The 16840-nt window shown below is 34.6% G+C and overlaps 2 protein-coding genes across 8 annotated transcripts in view; one reads left to right on the top strand and one right to left on the bottom strand.

The window, feature by feature from the left end:
- LOC115440987 (sodium/hydrogen exchanger 9B2) overlaps positions 1-12521 on the top strand; it is a 45697-nt gene extending 33176 nt beyond the window's left edge. For 6 of the 7 annotated variants that reach the window (XM_037441762.1, XM_037441761.1, XM_030165535.2 and 3 more), the window contains 11 exons: positions 2031-2122; positions 2430-2529; positions 2626-2774; positions 3015-3246; positions 3894-4063; positions 5207-5421; positions 6768-6939; positions 8871-9025; positions 9305-9469; positions 9864-10059; positions 11227-12521. In XM_037441762.1, coding sequence (XP_037297659.1) covers positions 2031-2122; positions 2430-2529; positions 2626-2774; positions 3015-3246; positions 3894-4063; positions 5207-5421; positions 6768-6939; positions 8871-9025; positions 9305-9469; positions 9864-10059; positions 11227-11438 — 1858 coding nt within the window. In that variant the 3' untranslated portion in view covers positions 11439-12521. The remainder of the gene's footprint in view (positions 1-2030; positions 2123-2429; positions 2530-2625; positions 2775-3014; positions 3247-3893; positions 4064-5206; positions 5422-6767; positions 6940-8870; positions 9026-9304; positions 9470-9863; positions 10060-11226) is intronic. The other variant, XM_037441759.1, reaches the window with a different exon arrangement.
- A 58-nt stretch (positions 12522-12579) lies between these two features.
- LOC115440989 (DNA-directed RNA polymerase II subunit RPB1-like) lies at positions 12580-14783 on the bottom strand. The gene has a single exon (XM_030165543.2). The coding sequence runs from the start codon at positions 14751-14753 to the stop codon at positions 13212-13214; it is 1542 nt and encodes a 513-aa protein (XP_030021403.1). The 5' UTR covers positions 14754-14783; the 3' UTR covers positions 12580-13211.
- Between the last annotated feature and the right edge of the window lie 2057 nt (positions 14784-16840).

Raw genomic sequence — 16840 nt, 5'->3', positions numbered from 1 at the left:
ATATATGAATGTAGATATATGGAAAAAGTCGTGCGTTCGACGTTTTAATAACTCGGGATGTTATTTACGGCTAATCCATGTACGAGAAATTTATTTTTGTAACTGCGCTTTGCCGAATTCCAGGAAACTTTCGATTTTCTTAGAATAACGGATTATTTGTTTACACATACACGCATAAGTACGAAACATACATTTTACGAACATATTTCTATAATAACCAAAAAAACCGAAAGCTATAACAATATTCACGAAATAACTGTTTTTCTTTGCTTTCTTATAACCTAGATTTACCATTTTGAGTTTTTATAATTGGACTTCGTTATAATTATATATAAGTATATCTTGTAATAAAAATCGCTATTCAGCAAAAACGTCACGGTCATATCAAGACACATGACTCGTTTATGCTATGTAACCTTAGAATATAGTCACATGATTTGAGCTTAATAGAAATCATTTACCTACCTACCCTTGAAAGCGTATCGAGCGTAAGTTTCAATGAAAAATTATTTGTAATATTTCCATGACTACTATAAAAGGTGAACGCGTTTGTCCGCACATTTAAACACGGCCTGTGAGCTTGCCGACATACGGTATCGGTGTAATGTTTTATGAACCTTAATATCTTTTTTGTCCCATCTATACAATATATAGTAATCATCTTTATTATTTCTCTAATCTTATGTATTATGATTACGTAACATTAGGTCTACTCTTGATTAGCATATTATAATAGACCTATCAGAAAAGAATGAGAATTTTCAAACTCTAATACAAAAACAATAATCTTGCACATTCAATTACAAATCACTCTTTTCTTATACCTAATTCGACCCAGAACTAATATGTCAAGAACTTATCGAATTAATTAGTTAACATAATTACTTTACTTACACAAAACACTTATTCCGATATTGCCGTAAAATTGCAATATTCTCTGATGAGTTTTCAATTAGTTTAACGAGTGTTGTAAAATTTATTTATTACATAACTTAATGAGTAATATGAATAATACTATATACACAAATAATTTGTATGATAAAATCAAGGAAATTCCTTAAAGAGTAATAAATAAATATAGAAACGGCGACTAGGTAAAATTAAAGGTTATAAACTGTGAGTTGAGACATTACTTTAATTGCTATAAATAAAGAATAAATAAAATACACAATTGCTGTCGTGCAACGTTACGCCTATACAGACAGCATAATGTTGATAAGTCTTAAATTAAACTGGTCAAGTCCAAACGCGCCCTGAGATCAATATTATGTCATTTGTACCTATTTAAATGATAAGCTTTGCTTTGAAATACTTGCATTACGTAATCAATTGGTGTCCGATTTTTTCTTACCTTTTTAGAGCAATATGTAAAACTTCTAGTTCTTTATCGTATTCTTCATCAGTAAAAGTCCTGTCCGTCTTAAAACGCTCTCACGGAGTCGATGACGAGCTGTTTCCATGCCCCTCTGTTTTTTACTTTCCTCAGAGCAGTGGTAATATGAAGTCCCGTAGTTTTTATTTGATCAGACCAGCAGATAAGTGAGCGTTCACGTGGTCTTCTACCGTCTATCGTATAAGCTTACAGACACTAATATTCGAAAATTATTTTAATACCTCGAACACTTCAGTATTGTCCCGAAAAACAGACAAACAAAATGATACCAAAAGTTATTTTATGTGCAAGCAATATTGCTTACTTATTGAATAATATGTTGAACCCTCTGCAGCTATGTAGCTGACAAGACTACCAAGACAAAAAATACCGATAGCTTTGTAACAAATCTAATATTTTTCTTTAAGGCAAGGCAGTCATAAATTATCTGGAAACAAAGTTCGGTGGCTCATCAAAATATTCTTACGTTGAATATTCTATTGTTACCAAACATTCTGTATAATATAATGAACCATATACTAACTTTTCCACTGGAAATCACTTTGATGAATTCCACGCGTCTATGTCCATATCATTATATGCGACTTCTTTCTACTAATAAACAAACAACTAATAATAATGTTTTATAATTTCAAAGGAATGGCCGCGTATCAGCGCAGGCGGAAGGCCCGTCCCGCCGCAAAAGCAACCTTCATAATGCCATGGCCGCGGAAATGGACTCTTCTTGGGGTATTAACATTTATTAAATTAATTCCAAATTTAATGTTCTTTAGAGACAAAATCATAATAAAATTTAGCAAAGCCAGTCAGTATTACCCAATTTTTAATTGTTAAAGCTGGAATTGGTAATTATGTCTTTTATTCACTATTCCGGTCATATCTCTAATTCAGTTTATTTCGTGCCGGCGATTACGAAGACAATGTAAAAGAGAACAGCTGTCGTTTGAGGACAGCCGGTAGTTCACACGAATAATTTAATCGATTGCCGCACTTAACATACTATCTAAAAGCTGACGGTCGTCCGCTTGCTCGGCAGATCGACAGGGGCACATCGAAGGCAGATTCAAGAAATACTCAACCACATCGTCCGTATATTCCAAGAAAGCGCTGTCACAACAAAGCGAACACATCGAAAGGTGAGAAAAGCATGATTTAAAACGTTCTTAGAAAATTACTCAATTTGCAATGTTCATTTATTGAGAAATTATTATAAAATATTAATTATATTTTAGGTCCTGGTGGTATGCATGTTGTGCGAAGTGTCACCAAGAAGACTCCGGGATTGCATCGTGGGAACCGCCGCATTGGCAAAAATTATGCCCATATCCGCTATGTCCATCTTACCGCACATTCGCGCAAAATGTTGCAATCCTACTCATCGGTAAGAGATTTTTCACATTTTCTTCCTATTTTTTGTTTATATATACAAACATAATATGATACAATATTCTTGACCTTCCACATAAACTTTCATATGCGTAATTTAAATGAGTGCAATCAATAAAGCAACGTTGCTCAATACGTCGAAAGGGACTCGTCTAAGACGAAATAGAAAGTGTAAAAAGTGGGTCATTTTGCGTAATATAAAGAGTACATTTACGATGTGTGATCTTTTGGGTAGGGTTGTTGGTGTGGGTGACGATATGGATCGTGATGGGCGACACGGCGGCGCCGGGCGGGCAGCTGTTCATGCTTGCCGTGCTCACCATCGCCGCGCACTTCGGAGGCTGGCTCATGATGAAAGTCACCACGTTGCCCGCACTCATTGGAATGCTTTTCGTCGGAATTATCATGAAAAATATCGGATTCGTCAACTTTGACGAGACATATCTACATGTCTGTTCATATATCAGGTATTTCGATTTATATTATGTATTCAACACACGTTATTTAATTTACATCCTTAGTCAAATCGCAGGACACAATACCGACATAAATACAAATATTTTAAAAGTACATATCGATACTCAAAATACTTTAAAACAGAACGTCTAGGACAAAGGAATTATTTACCCTCTTACCACTTGTGATCATAAATTTCATCATATTTCAAGCCTCATGGCATAAGAATGAATACACGATGTATAATTGATACATCAATAAACTGTTAGGAATATATTATCAAGTAACTCACGTAGCCTCGGTCCATCACTGCAGATCTTTTGAATGCGAATATCCATTTGAGTTCATACAAATACATAGTCTATTTCAGCCATCAGCAGCTAAGTTCAACCACCATTATTTTTCGGTTCGAAAGGTTTTTTAGTTACTGTATTACACACAGACACTAAGATTAGATATTTTGTGTTGTGAAAACTAGAAATAACACGAGACGAAGACAGACTTGAAGCTATTATTATTTAAAACTATCACATATTTTAGTACGGTAATCAACCCGTGCCATTTAAAACCAACTAGTTTAGTTCTTTTTCTTACTCCGCATAAAAAAATAATGAAATGTGTCGAAGAATAATTTACATAAAATTTCTATTAATTTCAGAAAAATTGCACTTACGATTATATTAACACGAGCTGGTTTGGATTTGGATCCAATCGCCTTGAAGAAATATTTCTTAACCGTTATAAAGTTGGCTCTGGTGCCGTGGACGTTCGAATGTGTGCTGTGCGCTGTTCTGGCCTTTTACTTCCTTGGATTACCATGGGATTGGGGTAAGTGAGATAGACAAAAAATGCTTTTTAAATTAAGTAACCTCAGGCCTTTAAACCTGAAGTGATAGACAGACGTGTAACTAACGCACCAAAATAACAGTCCGCGAAGTTTATTTCCATCCTTTGAATTAATACTAACATGAAAATGTATCATTGTAATGGTAGACATTCATTTCGATAATTAATTGTCCGATATCATAAAACATAATTTCCTAGAACCAATGGCTAAAGTACTTAACAAAATAGCTTTTTGTTAGTTATTATAACATACTTATATAAAAATATGTGTGTTGGTTTGTTACTGAGAACAAAAGAATAACACATTTTGTTTATCGAGTACATAATATCTTTTGGAGCAACTCACAAATCGGAAAATCCGCACAATATTTTCATCGCATTTATGTGACATAAAAGTTTGTGACTACAGCATTCTACGGGCAATTTAAATTCACCAAATAAGAATCTTTGGTTTGACACAAATGGAAAGCATAGGGTACGGATTTATTTCCTGGCAAATGTTTATCATAATATAAAGTTAATAGTTTGCATGGTCGATATAATGTAGTAGTCGAACATTGCATTACGAAATAAAATTCGCACTGGTGCACTAGGAGCTAGGCACAATAATATATGAAAATTTGTTTTAATCCTTTATTTAACTTGTATAACTCGAGCGAGAACTGCGAAGAAACTAACAAAACCATGAGGATTTTTTCGCAATGCATGTTGAGGAGGATTCGTTATACGTATATATCGGAAGAATAAAAATCGCTTGCAGAATTTCACAGTATAACTCTTCATCAACTGTACTAGTGTAATGAATTCTAATACACTGACAGCTGGTTTTGATCACCTATTGATTAGAAAGAAGAAAGAAGAAAGAAAGAAAGATTTATTATTGATTATTCACACAGATACGTTTTCTATCATGACGGTAGTCAAAATTTCCATATTTATCTAATCTAACACCTGCATTAATGAATCCTAATGCAACACATCCGCGAATGAGTTTTGGTTAATAATAAATTAGTTAATGAAATGTTTACCTAATTAAATGATCACTGTACAGAATCTGCCTTGCTATTTCTTTCGTTTAACCTCATTGCCTAAAATCGATATAAATAAAGCTATTGCGATTTGCAGCGTTCCTTCTGGGTTCGATCGTGGCGGCGGTATCGCCTGCTGTGATAGTGCCGTGCCTGTTCCGCCTCCGTGAGAAGGGGTATGGCGTGTCGAAAGGCATCCCGACGCTGGTGCTCGCCGTGTCGGGCGTGGACGACGCCGCCAGTGTCGCCGTCTTCGGCATCGTCTCCTCCATCATGTTTTCCAGCTCCTCCATGACCATGAACATTATTCAGGTAATATACTTAATTAATTATTTCAAACTAGACGTTGTTCGCAACTTCGCACGAAAAAGAGAATTTCATGATAAAAATTCGTCTACCCGTTCATTTTTATGGAATAAAAAAACCTTTGCCTTTTAAAATGATTCTAGCTTTCATACAAAATTTTATCAAAAACGTAACAGACGTAGGTATTTTCGTATTTATTATTATTTAGCAATGGCGGCCTTCGGCAGGACAGGGGCGGACCGGATAATACCGTGGTGCTTCACGTCAGTTTTTTTTTTCGCCCGGAGCTTCGCGTCGTCTAAGGCCGTCAGCATTATTTAGTACGGATTACCGTTATAAACAAGGTTTAGGCTGGCCTCCACAACGACTAACTAGTGCTAAATAAATTTTAATACTGTCTGTCAACTCCTAATAAATAACAATGACAGCACGAAGTTTTAAATGTATTTAGCACTAAATATATTAAGTGGCTATGCAAGACAGCCTTATTATATCGAAATTCATTATACTTGGAACATATTGTATATATAAACGAGAAGGTATAAATATTATCTTAACGTCATCTGAATTTACTCAATGCTCAAGCTGTTTAAACGGTTCAATGAGAATCAGACAATAGGTACTCGTGACGTAGGTAATATCAAACATGCTAAACCAACCTATACAACAATTTTGTAAATGTTCATGCTTAATGAAACAAATAATATTTGAAATATCTATCACATACATACCTAATATTCGTTCAATCTAATTGTAATTACCTAACAAACTACGTCAATGTCACTGCCTAGTAAAATAGTAGGTCAAATGACCCACTTAATACTCATACATATTATATATTACCGTTTAATTATAACAGGTTGTCTCTATTTGTGTAAAATCTATACATTTACAAATTTTGTCTGTCACATTACACGTTTCGAATACATTATATATCTACCTAAATTGTGTTACAACTCTTTAACAACTGTGTAACACGACTGTATTTTTTAAATGTTAAAAACGTTAGTCGTGTGTTTTGACAGGGCGGATAAGGGAGGGGCAGCTGCCCCCTTAAATTCAACACAAATACATAGTTTTGTATGTACTCGTCTTTAATTCATGGGATTACCTATATACAAATTATCGCTTTACTCTAACCTAGATAAAATTTTGAGAATGATTTTCGTCGCGTTTCAATGTCATGCGCATTTATAACTTTTCAGATGCTTATGATCTATAATAAAATCATATAAAAACACGCTGCCACAACAGAAATATAATAATTTAGTAAAAGTAGCAGCAAAAGTGGCTGTTGCTGCTAAATAAATTGTGGAGAATCAATAAATTATGACATGGACAATATTTTGCAGGGTCCATTCAGTGTGATCGGTGGCATCGCTTTCGGTGTCCTGTGCGGCTACTTAGTGAAATTCGTGCCGGAGCGGAATGATGCTTTCCTAGTACCGTTGCGAGTACTGTTATTGCTAACTGGAGGACTGGTCTCAGTGTTGGGATCAGAAGAAATCGGCTGGGGAGGTGCAGGTACGTGAAAATCGTATAATAACATTCAATCTACAACATTCCTTGTATTTTACTTGATCATTGTCGGTCTCGTGGAAGGAAATAGATAAATAAATCTATAAAAAATGCTGTTCCTTTAAAACTTAATAATTCAAATATAAGTCATTTTATTCATAACGTTTTCTTTTGTACCCAGTTCATTTTCATTTGAGTGGAGCTCATTTTCATAATTAGTACAGAATGAGTTGGGACGGTTTCATTTAAAATTTTGGTATTGTTTACCAATTCAATTTTAACAATAAAAGGATGCCCAATATATTTCATACAAAACACGTTTTAATCTACATAAATTATCCTATGCTACGAGAAAGCAGTTATTTCTATAATTTTTTAATTAAACCCCTATTTGATGAATTTATTGATAACTTGTTTTTTTAAATTGATGACATAATTATAAGCGAGTACTTATGTAAAGAAAGTTATTTGTCTATGCAATACTCACAGGAAACGTCACACATTAAAATGGTAATGAAAGTTACACCACAACGGTTTCTAAACAACTATTTATGGAATAAAGAATCATTACAAAATTTGTCCGCCATCTTGTTTGCATATTAATTCCCAACTATTAATTTGCATAACGTGTAATTATAGTGACATTAGTGTAAAAATATGTAAATACGACATTTTTAAGTATCAACATTGAATCAAAATTTAATATAAGAACTTTAAAAAAAAAACATAACCTAAATATATAGGATTATATGGAGATATAGAAATAAGGAACCAACAAATTCTCACGAATAGACTAATCGCCGCGCCGTTCCCTATCATAATAAAAGATCCGAATCGCTTTTTTCGGTCCGTCGCGAATACGTACCAATCACAACATAGTATTTTTCCATGCTTACAAAATACAAATTATTTTGTTTATTGATCGACGATGATGATTAACTTTAGGATAATTTATTGAAAACGAGAAAAGTAATTTAAAAAGAATATTGCGATACATCACGAATTTGTTATCAAAATAAGAAATTATTTTAAAACTTTTAGATTAGGAATCAATTTTAAAAAGATTGCTCTGATTAAATAATTATACCACAGTTAATGACCGTTATTAATATCTCTAAATTTACTGGTATAATTATAAATATATCTACTCACCGGAATATATTTTCTTCACATGAATTAACATTGTGTATTGCGTTGATAGTGAGTTACATCCGAAACATGGGAATCTGTACATGAATATAGGCATTTGTTTTACATTCACAATAAAGGAATATTCCGTTAATAATAAGGTAAATAATCAGCATATTATTTACAACGTACATAACAACTGCTGTGTAACTTAAAAAAATGTTTGTGACAAATCACAGATTAGAATACTCACTTAGAAATATAATTTGACAAAGACTATTAACCTCTTCTGCAAGAATGAAATAACTCCATTTTAATTAACACAACAACAAGAAATCAATAGACATAACTAACTAGATTATTAGTATTTACCGAAGTAGAACACAACGGGCACGGATGATTGTTTCTGCTTTTATTCCGCGAACAATGCCTTGTTATGAATGAAAACGTTCCCACACGAAAGTGAATACCATTTGCAATGAATCTCGAATTGTCATTGTTTAGTCATTACAAACCAAGATTTAAACATCAATACCAAATAGCGCATTTCATAAGGTGAAAATAATGTTCTGTAGGCAATTATTCAGTCGAGAATAATTGTCTACAGCTTTTCTAGTCATTTTTTCCACATGTAATTTTTTCCAAATGATATTCGGTCACTTAAACGCTGCCCCGAAACATTATGAAATTGGAATAATTAAGTATAAAAAATACCGTTTTAGTACATGTACAATTAATTATAACTACCGTAACGACGTATATTACCATAAGAATATAAATATTCCTATAACAAAAGTTTCTATTTATAGGACCCCTAGCTGTTATCGCGTTCGGTTTCATGGCCTGCAAGAATTGGGTGGACCTCGGCTGGGACTTAGAGGACAACCCTGTCGCCACTGCTTTTGAAATATTCTGGATGTTCTTCGAGCCTATGTTGTTTGCTGTCACAGGAGCACAAGTTGTAGTGAGTAGAAAAATTAATCAAAGCATTGAAATGTTCTTGAAATTAGATCTTGGAATGCATTATGTGTAGATTATAATAGTTTATATAATAACGACAAGTACTACAACCGTCGTCTCTTATTCAAGTTTATTTTCTGATAACTTACAATATCATGTCATTATGTTTAATCTATCACGTGATACTGTTGGTACAGTGTATCAAATGACTACTTCACACAGAATATCATTCACGCAGAGTCGTAAGTAAAATTTAATTTTAAATCGTGTATTTTACCATCAGCTCTCCGAGCTGCCCGGTCACCTGGTGATAGTGGGCAGTGGTATCCTGGCGGCGTGCGTCGTACTTCGAGCTTTGCTCACTAGTGTCTCAGCGGTGCGCAGTAATCTTAACATGAAGGAGAAGGTCTTCGTCGGACTCGCCTGGATGGCCAAGGCCACTGTACAGGTACCATTAAAATTTTATCTCAGACGTTTCACCAATGACTACTGATGCCTAACGGTGTCCTTAGTAGTGTAGCCCTTGAAAAGATTACTTTCCAACATGGTTAAGATTCTCTGTCGTATATCTAAAAATACACATTTTTAGATATACGACAGAGAATCGTAAATAAAATATTAACATTCCTGTTAGATATACCGAGAATAGTGCATATTTAGATTATGTTTACGCCGTCTCAATTGACGTGGATCTTACAACTCCGATCAAGTTAAATCAACAACCAAGTGCTTGGCGCACTTTGTATATCGCACATCGCGATGTATTGTGATAAGTTTAAAAATCTTGTTTAGTGATACGTGTACTACTGAAATAATATGGAACTTGTATCTTATTTGTATAGGCGGCGTTGGCTCCGGTGGCGCTAGATGAAGTACGTAAAATGGAAATCGTGGACGAACAGCTGGTGCAGTACGCGGAAACGGTGATAACGGTGTGCATCATGTCGATTGTCATCACCGCTCCCATCGGCGCGATCGTCATCACACTTACCGGACCTAAACTACTCTCCAGGACTTCCAAACCTCCTGTACTTGAAGGTAAGATTTCCACTTCTTACCAAATTTACCATTTCTTACACTTACTCATTTTCTTATTCGATAATTTATTACTTAATTTAAGTAGCAGTATGATTATTCTTTTCTGAACTCCGCTTTAATACTCTTAAAAATAGCTAGTTATAGGAAACCGTAACTTGATCGTATTATATGTTCTAATTACACAAGTGTCTTGATAATTTAATTAGCTATCTATTTTACACGCTTTTTACTAACTACACTATTTGATCCTATAGTCTGATATACTAACTCAGGTTTATTACTAGTATTATATGTATGTAGTTGTAATAAACGTAAAATTGAGTATAAAATGAATGTATTAAGACAAAAAAATTATGAGATAGAAAATATCGTAAAAGCCTTTTCGGTACGTATTTTTTTTAAAAAAATACTGAGTTAATTAAATAGCTCAATGCTATTACTATGTAGGACATTTTTTATTTTATCAATCCAATTTATTTTTCATGCAATGACACGGTATGTAAATGATCCACAGAATGACAAACTATTTAAGTTCATTGTCAGCATTAATTAATTAAAGGTAATAAAGCGGCCGCGACGCGTGCACTACATTTCTATAATACTGTCATGGTAACGCGCCGGTCAAGGGCTGCTACACTTTAATGTTATATTTACCGGTCGGTGACTAGATTGTTTTGCAACCTTAGCAATGATTTAATGTCAATGCATCACAAAATAAAATATTAATCCATATCTAGATCACACTTGCAAAATCGTTTCCCAAAACCTAACATTTACAAATTATTTATTTTCTGTATTCCTACCTATTCTTATTATGGAGTATAGTCATCGCAGTACACGTTTATTACCATGTTAAACAACTGACTTGGCTTCATTTTTACAATTGGCCGCGCTGCTAGAATCGTCACCAATCCTCTACAGGTTGACGTAATATTATGTAAACTAAAACCCCAGTATTGCCCGACCTATCAATAAAACCCAGAGCCTACCAACCCACATCCCATATAAGTATATGTATATCCCGCATACGCTTCTGCTAAACCCAGTAGGCTATAACATTTTTGGTTTACATATTTTATATCCTGCACGACCCAGTACTTTTGGGCCCGTCCAAGAGCTAACCTTTTCCACACAGCACATAACTAATGGTATTATTTATCTTGTCAGGTTGGCGTCGTTCTCACCGGCCATCCATCCGTGACATTTCCATCATCGACGAGGAGGAGGTGGCGGAGCGCGACGCGGAGAGCGACGGGCGCGACTCCCCCGCGCCGCCCGCCGGCGGCCCTGGCGTGCCCCCCACCGGCGCACTCCCCGCCTTCAGCACCCCCACCCCCGCCCCCGCACCTGTCACCGTGCAGCCTAACCACCGCACGTGAGCTCAACTCTCGCGCTCCATTCCAGACAATTGCTCTATTCGAACTTTTATATGTTGTGTTTGCTTTCTCACAACGTGACGCCACCGTCGGTACTTAAACATATTATATGCGGTGCCTTTTACACTCCACTAGTGTTAGTACGAAAGTGTCCTTTTCATACCCAATGGTGGCACTTAAATGAGAACTCGAATAGTATTACAGAGCAATTAGATAGGATTTAAAGATTAGAACATATTGTGTGATATTATTAAACACGTTCGTGCTGTAAACGGTAGATGAAACCTCGCGTTTGATGTATGTATATGATACTTGTACATTAGTACTTGCTCGATGTTGCAGTTTACGAGAAAAGTTATGTTTTAATTGTAAACATTTAATTATTTATACTTAGTAATTGTAATCGATCAGTATTTTCACTATTTATAAATCAGTTTAGGTATTGTAAACGAACTATGTATATTACTTACTTTGGTACAAACAATTTTAATTAAATTTATCGTTAGTTTTAAACGGCATTTTATTGCTCATTGTAAAGTACTTAGTCTGTATATGTATGGATTTTTTTACGGAGATGTTCGATTTACTTTATAGAGTGCGGGACACAATGCACGTTGCGCAATATATAATGTTCACTGTGCAGTATATAGTCTATAGTTATATACGGCTATAAGAATATCACACCATGCACATTATTCAGAGCAATATCTAGAAATCACAAAGCACAGTGCGTACTACATTGTACTGAATATTTACCTACAAAGTACGTAGTTATATCTGTATCCTGAACAGTGAAGATTAAAATGGTAGATGAGTTTGCCATTTGTCAGTTACCTATTTCAGATATCATTTGTAAATAAAACTCCGTAAATCGTTAATTGATAGATGATAATTTAGTTATAAGTTTAATGTTACGTTTATGCAGTGATTGTTGAATAAAATTCGGGACCAATGTTCGAAACGGGAAAGACCATAGTAATATATTTATACATTCGTATTTTTGTACTTACATTTCAAAAATCAAGTCAAAAAGTACTTAATGGCATACTACAAAATCTACTTAGAGCGAAAGTACTTATTCCAAAATTATACATTAAAAACTGAAAATATATACATTAATGGAAAAGTAATTAAAAAAATAATATTGAGTACATTATGTTGTTTTATTTAATTGAAATATATTTAAATATTGTGAAGACAAACATTTTATCAACGGGTTTGGACCTTTAAGTAATTTTACAAAATATTGGGACAAATCCAAAAAAAGATTAAGCAATAACAACAACTATGCGGATTGATTTTTTTTAAAGAAATATGCATTAGACATGATAAAAAAATAATTTATACAGTGTGTAATTAAATAAATCTACAATACAAAAAACTAAAAGAGATAAAAATAAAATTGCGATCAGGCTTTATATATATACCGATAAAGCCTGATTTCGGTGATTTTTATACTTTGTTTTGCTTGCAAGTGGCACAGAACTGTTTTATATCATTTATTAAATACATCTGTTTCACTAAAATAGTGAGTTAAATTACGTCGTGCATATAAAACACAACGTATAATTTTTATACGGTTAAAAAAACTATCAATCACCAGCTTTTCAATCCTATTTTTGATTAATATAAACCGAAAATTCGTGTATAATTGAATGTGGATTATTTTTAACCCATAAATAAAGAAAAAATATACAATGGGACATTTATTCTTTGAAAGGATCCAGGAATACACGTGGGTGGAGCTAAGTGTAATATCTACTAGGTTTAATTTAATTAATATGAGAAACGGTGCGGAGACACTCTAGTGGGGTCGAGTGTTGCGTTCGACGGATAATATAAATTATCTTGTCCAAAGTTATCTTTACGTGGAGGTTGGTTTGGTATGTTAGGCGTGTAGTAATCGGCAAGCCTGTATGTGCTGGTGCCGTTGTTCTGAGGTTTGGGGTAAAAACCAGGGGTACTTCCGGGATACTGATTGTATGGCTGTGTAGCATTGTTATAACCATTAAAACTTACACCTTGATAGGGACTGACTCCTGTCAAATTATATCCATAGGAATTTGACTGTCCTGGATTTGAATTGTAGTTATTGGGAAAATTATTACCATAGGGACTTGACGGATACTGGGCAGGATTATATGGCCGATTTCCGTTATGCGAAGCGTCATGAGGCCAAGTTTGATGTGAGTAACTTGAATTCACTGGTCTGGTCTGAAAACCAGTAACATTGTGGTTGGAATGATAAGGAGCTTGGTTATACGGTCCTTGGTGACCACCTGATGTCGGGCGATTATTATACCCTGGGACATTTGGCCCGTTTGGGTAAAAACCGGTTTGTGAATTATTGTAAGGACCAAACTGATTGGGATTATATGGAAATGGAGTTCTTTGAGTTGTACTATAAGGTGCCGAGTATCTTTGAGTTGAAGAATGGGGTGGGTAGCTCGGCCTATATGGACTCGGTGTACTGTTTCCGGATGGATAATAGGGTCTTTGACTTGGATTATAGTTAAAACTATTATTACGAACACCGTAAGATGACCAATTAGAGGGACGATTGTAGTTATTTAAAGAATCCAAAGGAGGTTGGTAGCCCGATGGGTTTTGTGGCCCAAAGCTATAATTTGTAGGTGTTTGGTAAGGATATCGGTGGCCATGACCGTGGCCAAAAATTGGGTTGTCGGCTGGATTTGGGCTAACAGGTGCTGACGGTCGGGGATGCGGATAAGTCGGGTTATAAGAGCTCGGGTTAACGGGGTAGTTGTTACCATTATTACTCCCCGGGTATCCTGGGTAGCCAGGTTGAGAATAATTGTGCATATTCGTAGGTCGCCATTGAGGATTGAAAGGAGGCGTATAACTTGTTAGGTTTGATTGAGGAAAATTATTATTATAATATGGTTGTTGATGATAGCTCGGCGGCGGCGTTGGCAGACTGGGGTATAAACTAGGTTTATACTCTGGATATGCTTGTCGAACCAATCTTCTGGGAAGCAGACGATGCTGCTTCTGTGTTTTTAAAGACTCTGTCCTAGAATTTGCAGAGATTTTTAATTTCTTGAATAAATCTTGAATGTTCCTTTCTCCTTCATTTTTAAATTTCTCAATTGGCAGCTGACGGTTTTGATTCCGGTTAAACAGCAAACGGATCCGTTCACTGATTGGATGTTCAAAGAGATTGTAATAAGGACCTTGAACGTTATCATTTAAATTGGATACGAACACATTTCCTTGGTCACAGTTGCACGTTTCACTATAATATAATAATGTAGTCACTAAAATAAACTTGTACACTTCTGTACCGATCTTTGCCATTGTAGAGACTAACGAACAGTTGTTTGTGTTCATACACGTCTCACATGATAAACTACGACACCGTTTATCTTATTCTTGATATTATAATTTTAATTGTCGACAAGTGGTGTAATTTACGTAAGACCGTATTTTTGGACGCCTCTAAAATTAACATTAATATCGTATTATTGATTATGAAAATATACATTTTATTATTATTATACAAGATGAGGGTGATTTTAACATGTGAGAATTTATTTGGTTTGCTGAAAGTGGCGTATATATGTATGACCGATTATAATTCACGTGACCATTAGATTCCTAACGATTCGTGAAGTAATATTATAATATTATTATAATAATATTTAATTAAGCAACTTGAGATAGAATCTTCCCAACGTTTAACTTACATAGTTATATACCAATTAATAATTATTAATTCTTCTTTTTTAATTTTATGTTTTTATTCTTTATTTGTTACTATGTGCACGTTATACTGTTTGTGTGCAATAATAAATGTTTTCTTTCTTTCTTTCTTTCTTTCAATTAAACAAGCGAAGCAAATCTGATTGTACCTACTACCAAGGTAAAAACAGAAATATTACGCTTTATTTAGTTAAAATATAGCAGATAATTTAAACACTATATTTTAAACACGATAGTGTATTATGATTCACGATAATTGAAGTACAATTTCAACGTCACTACTCTCACAGGTGTTCGTTACATATACTTACCTAATATAAATATTCCACCAAATGAGTACACTTTACATTCTATTAAATTCGTCAAAATACATAGAAGTAATGGAAATTAACTATAATTTCCAAATTTTTTTTATCGTTAGCTTAAAAACGGGATTAATAACGCGATGTTATTATGGTATCGCTTCGGCGTTGTAGTACCAAGAACCACCACAAGCAAGGCCGGGTTGAGAATGTTGTGGGCCCTTAGCAATGCACATCTTGGGGCCCCTGTTGCATTTCCTTTGTTTTTTTATTCTACATAAAAGTGAAAGCTAATAGTGAAATAGAAGCAGTAAAGATGTCATCAGATAACGGCTTTATATAAAAGAAAAATACTTGATTTTCTCGTGACGAAGAGTCCCTGGTCCATGGCGGGCCTCTAGGTAGTTACTTAATTTGCCTTAGGGCTAATCCGACCCTGACCACAAGGATATTATAACTGCTACGTAGCAATAGCGGTGCCCCCAGCATTGATCAAGCACTGTTAAATTCTGGTTTAATTCGTCCTGTCCAATAAAATGAGTAAGATTTATGAGATTTCTCCAATACCTCTGTTAATGTATCAGGGTAATGTACGCCGAACGCAATGCACATGATGCTTTGTAGTTCAAAATTCATTGTAATTTTTACTACTGTTTTTAGACGGTCATGAAGTGTAAAACAAGCTGTTCGCTCGTATCGTAATTCGGTATCTATACCTATTACAAAAGCTGAAGAGTTTGTTTGAACGTGCCACTAAACACTCAGGAACTACTAAACGTATTTTAGATATTTTTTTTTTCACTAAGGAATCTACATTATCCGAGAAAAATGTAAAACGGGGCTTTTATCCCAGAATACCCTTTTTCACGAGGGTGAGGCCGCGAGCAAATGCTGGTATATTAGAATATAAGCTTCTGAAGTCATCCACGGATTGAGAGTGAATTTAAGTGTCAATTCAATACTTCGCTTTTTACTGAACTTGCCTCCTCCAAGTGATAACCTATACTAAACCAGCAGTAAGTATTATTACAATAATATATGTAAAAATATATCACAGATGGTTTGAAACACATAAAAAAAAACAGTGAACACTGTTTTCTGGTGAACACAAACTTTAATTTTCTATTACACTTTCTTATATTTATAAATAAGCAAACGATTTAATATATATTAATAGTTATTCTGGAGGGAGAACAATAGCATAATAGCTCGCAGATTTTGATGGTGGGTCAAAAGACATTTACAGAATGATGTAATAGTGATGATCTAATAGAATCCAGCTGTGAATAATACAATCATACTGGACATAATTGTCTGTAGTCTTTATGGGTTATTTGCAGCGGTTATTCAGGTAGGTGGGTAACAATAAAAACTTATACG

This window comes from Manduca sexta, chromosome 23, assembly GCF_014839805.1.
Source record: "Manduca sexta isolate Smith_Timp_Sample1 chromosome 23, JHU_Msex_v1.0, whole genome shotgun sequence".
NCBI lineage: Eukaryota > Metazoa > Arthropoda > Insecta > Lepidoptera > Sphingidae > Manduca > Manduca sexta.
This window is presented reverse-complemented; position numbering and strand designations above follow the sequence as displayed.

Excerpts from the sequence above, each read along its gene's own strand:
- LOC115440989 (XM_030165543.2), bottom strand. The coding sequence starts at position 14,753 with ATGGCAAAGATCGGTACAGAAGTGTACAAGTTTATTTTAGTGACTACA.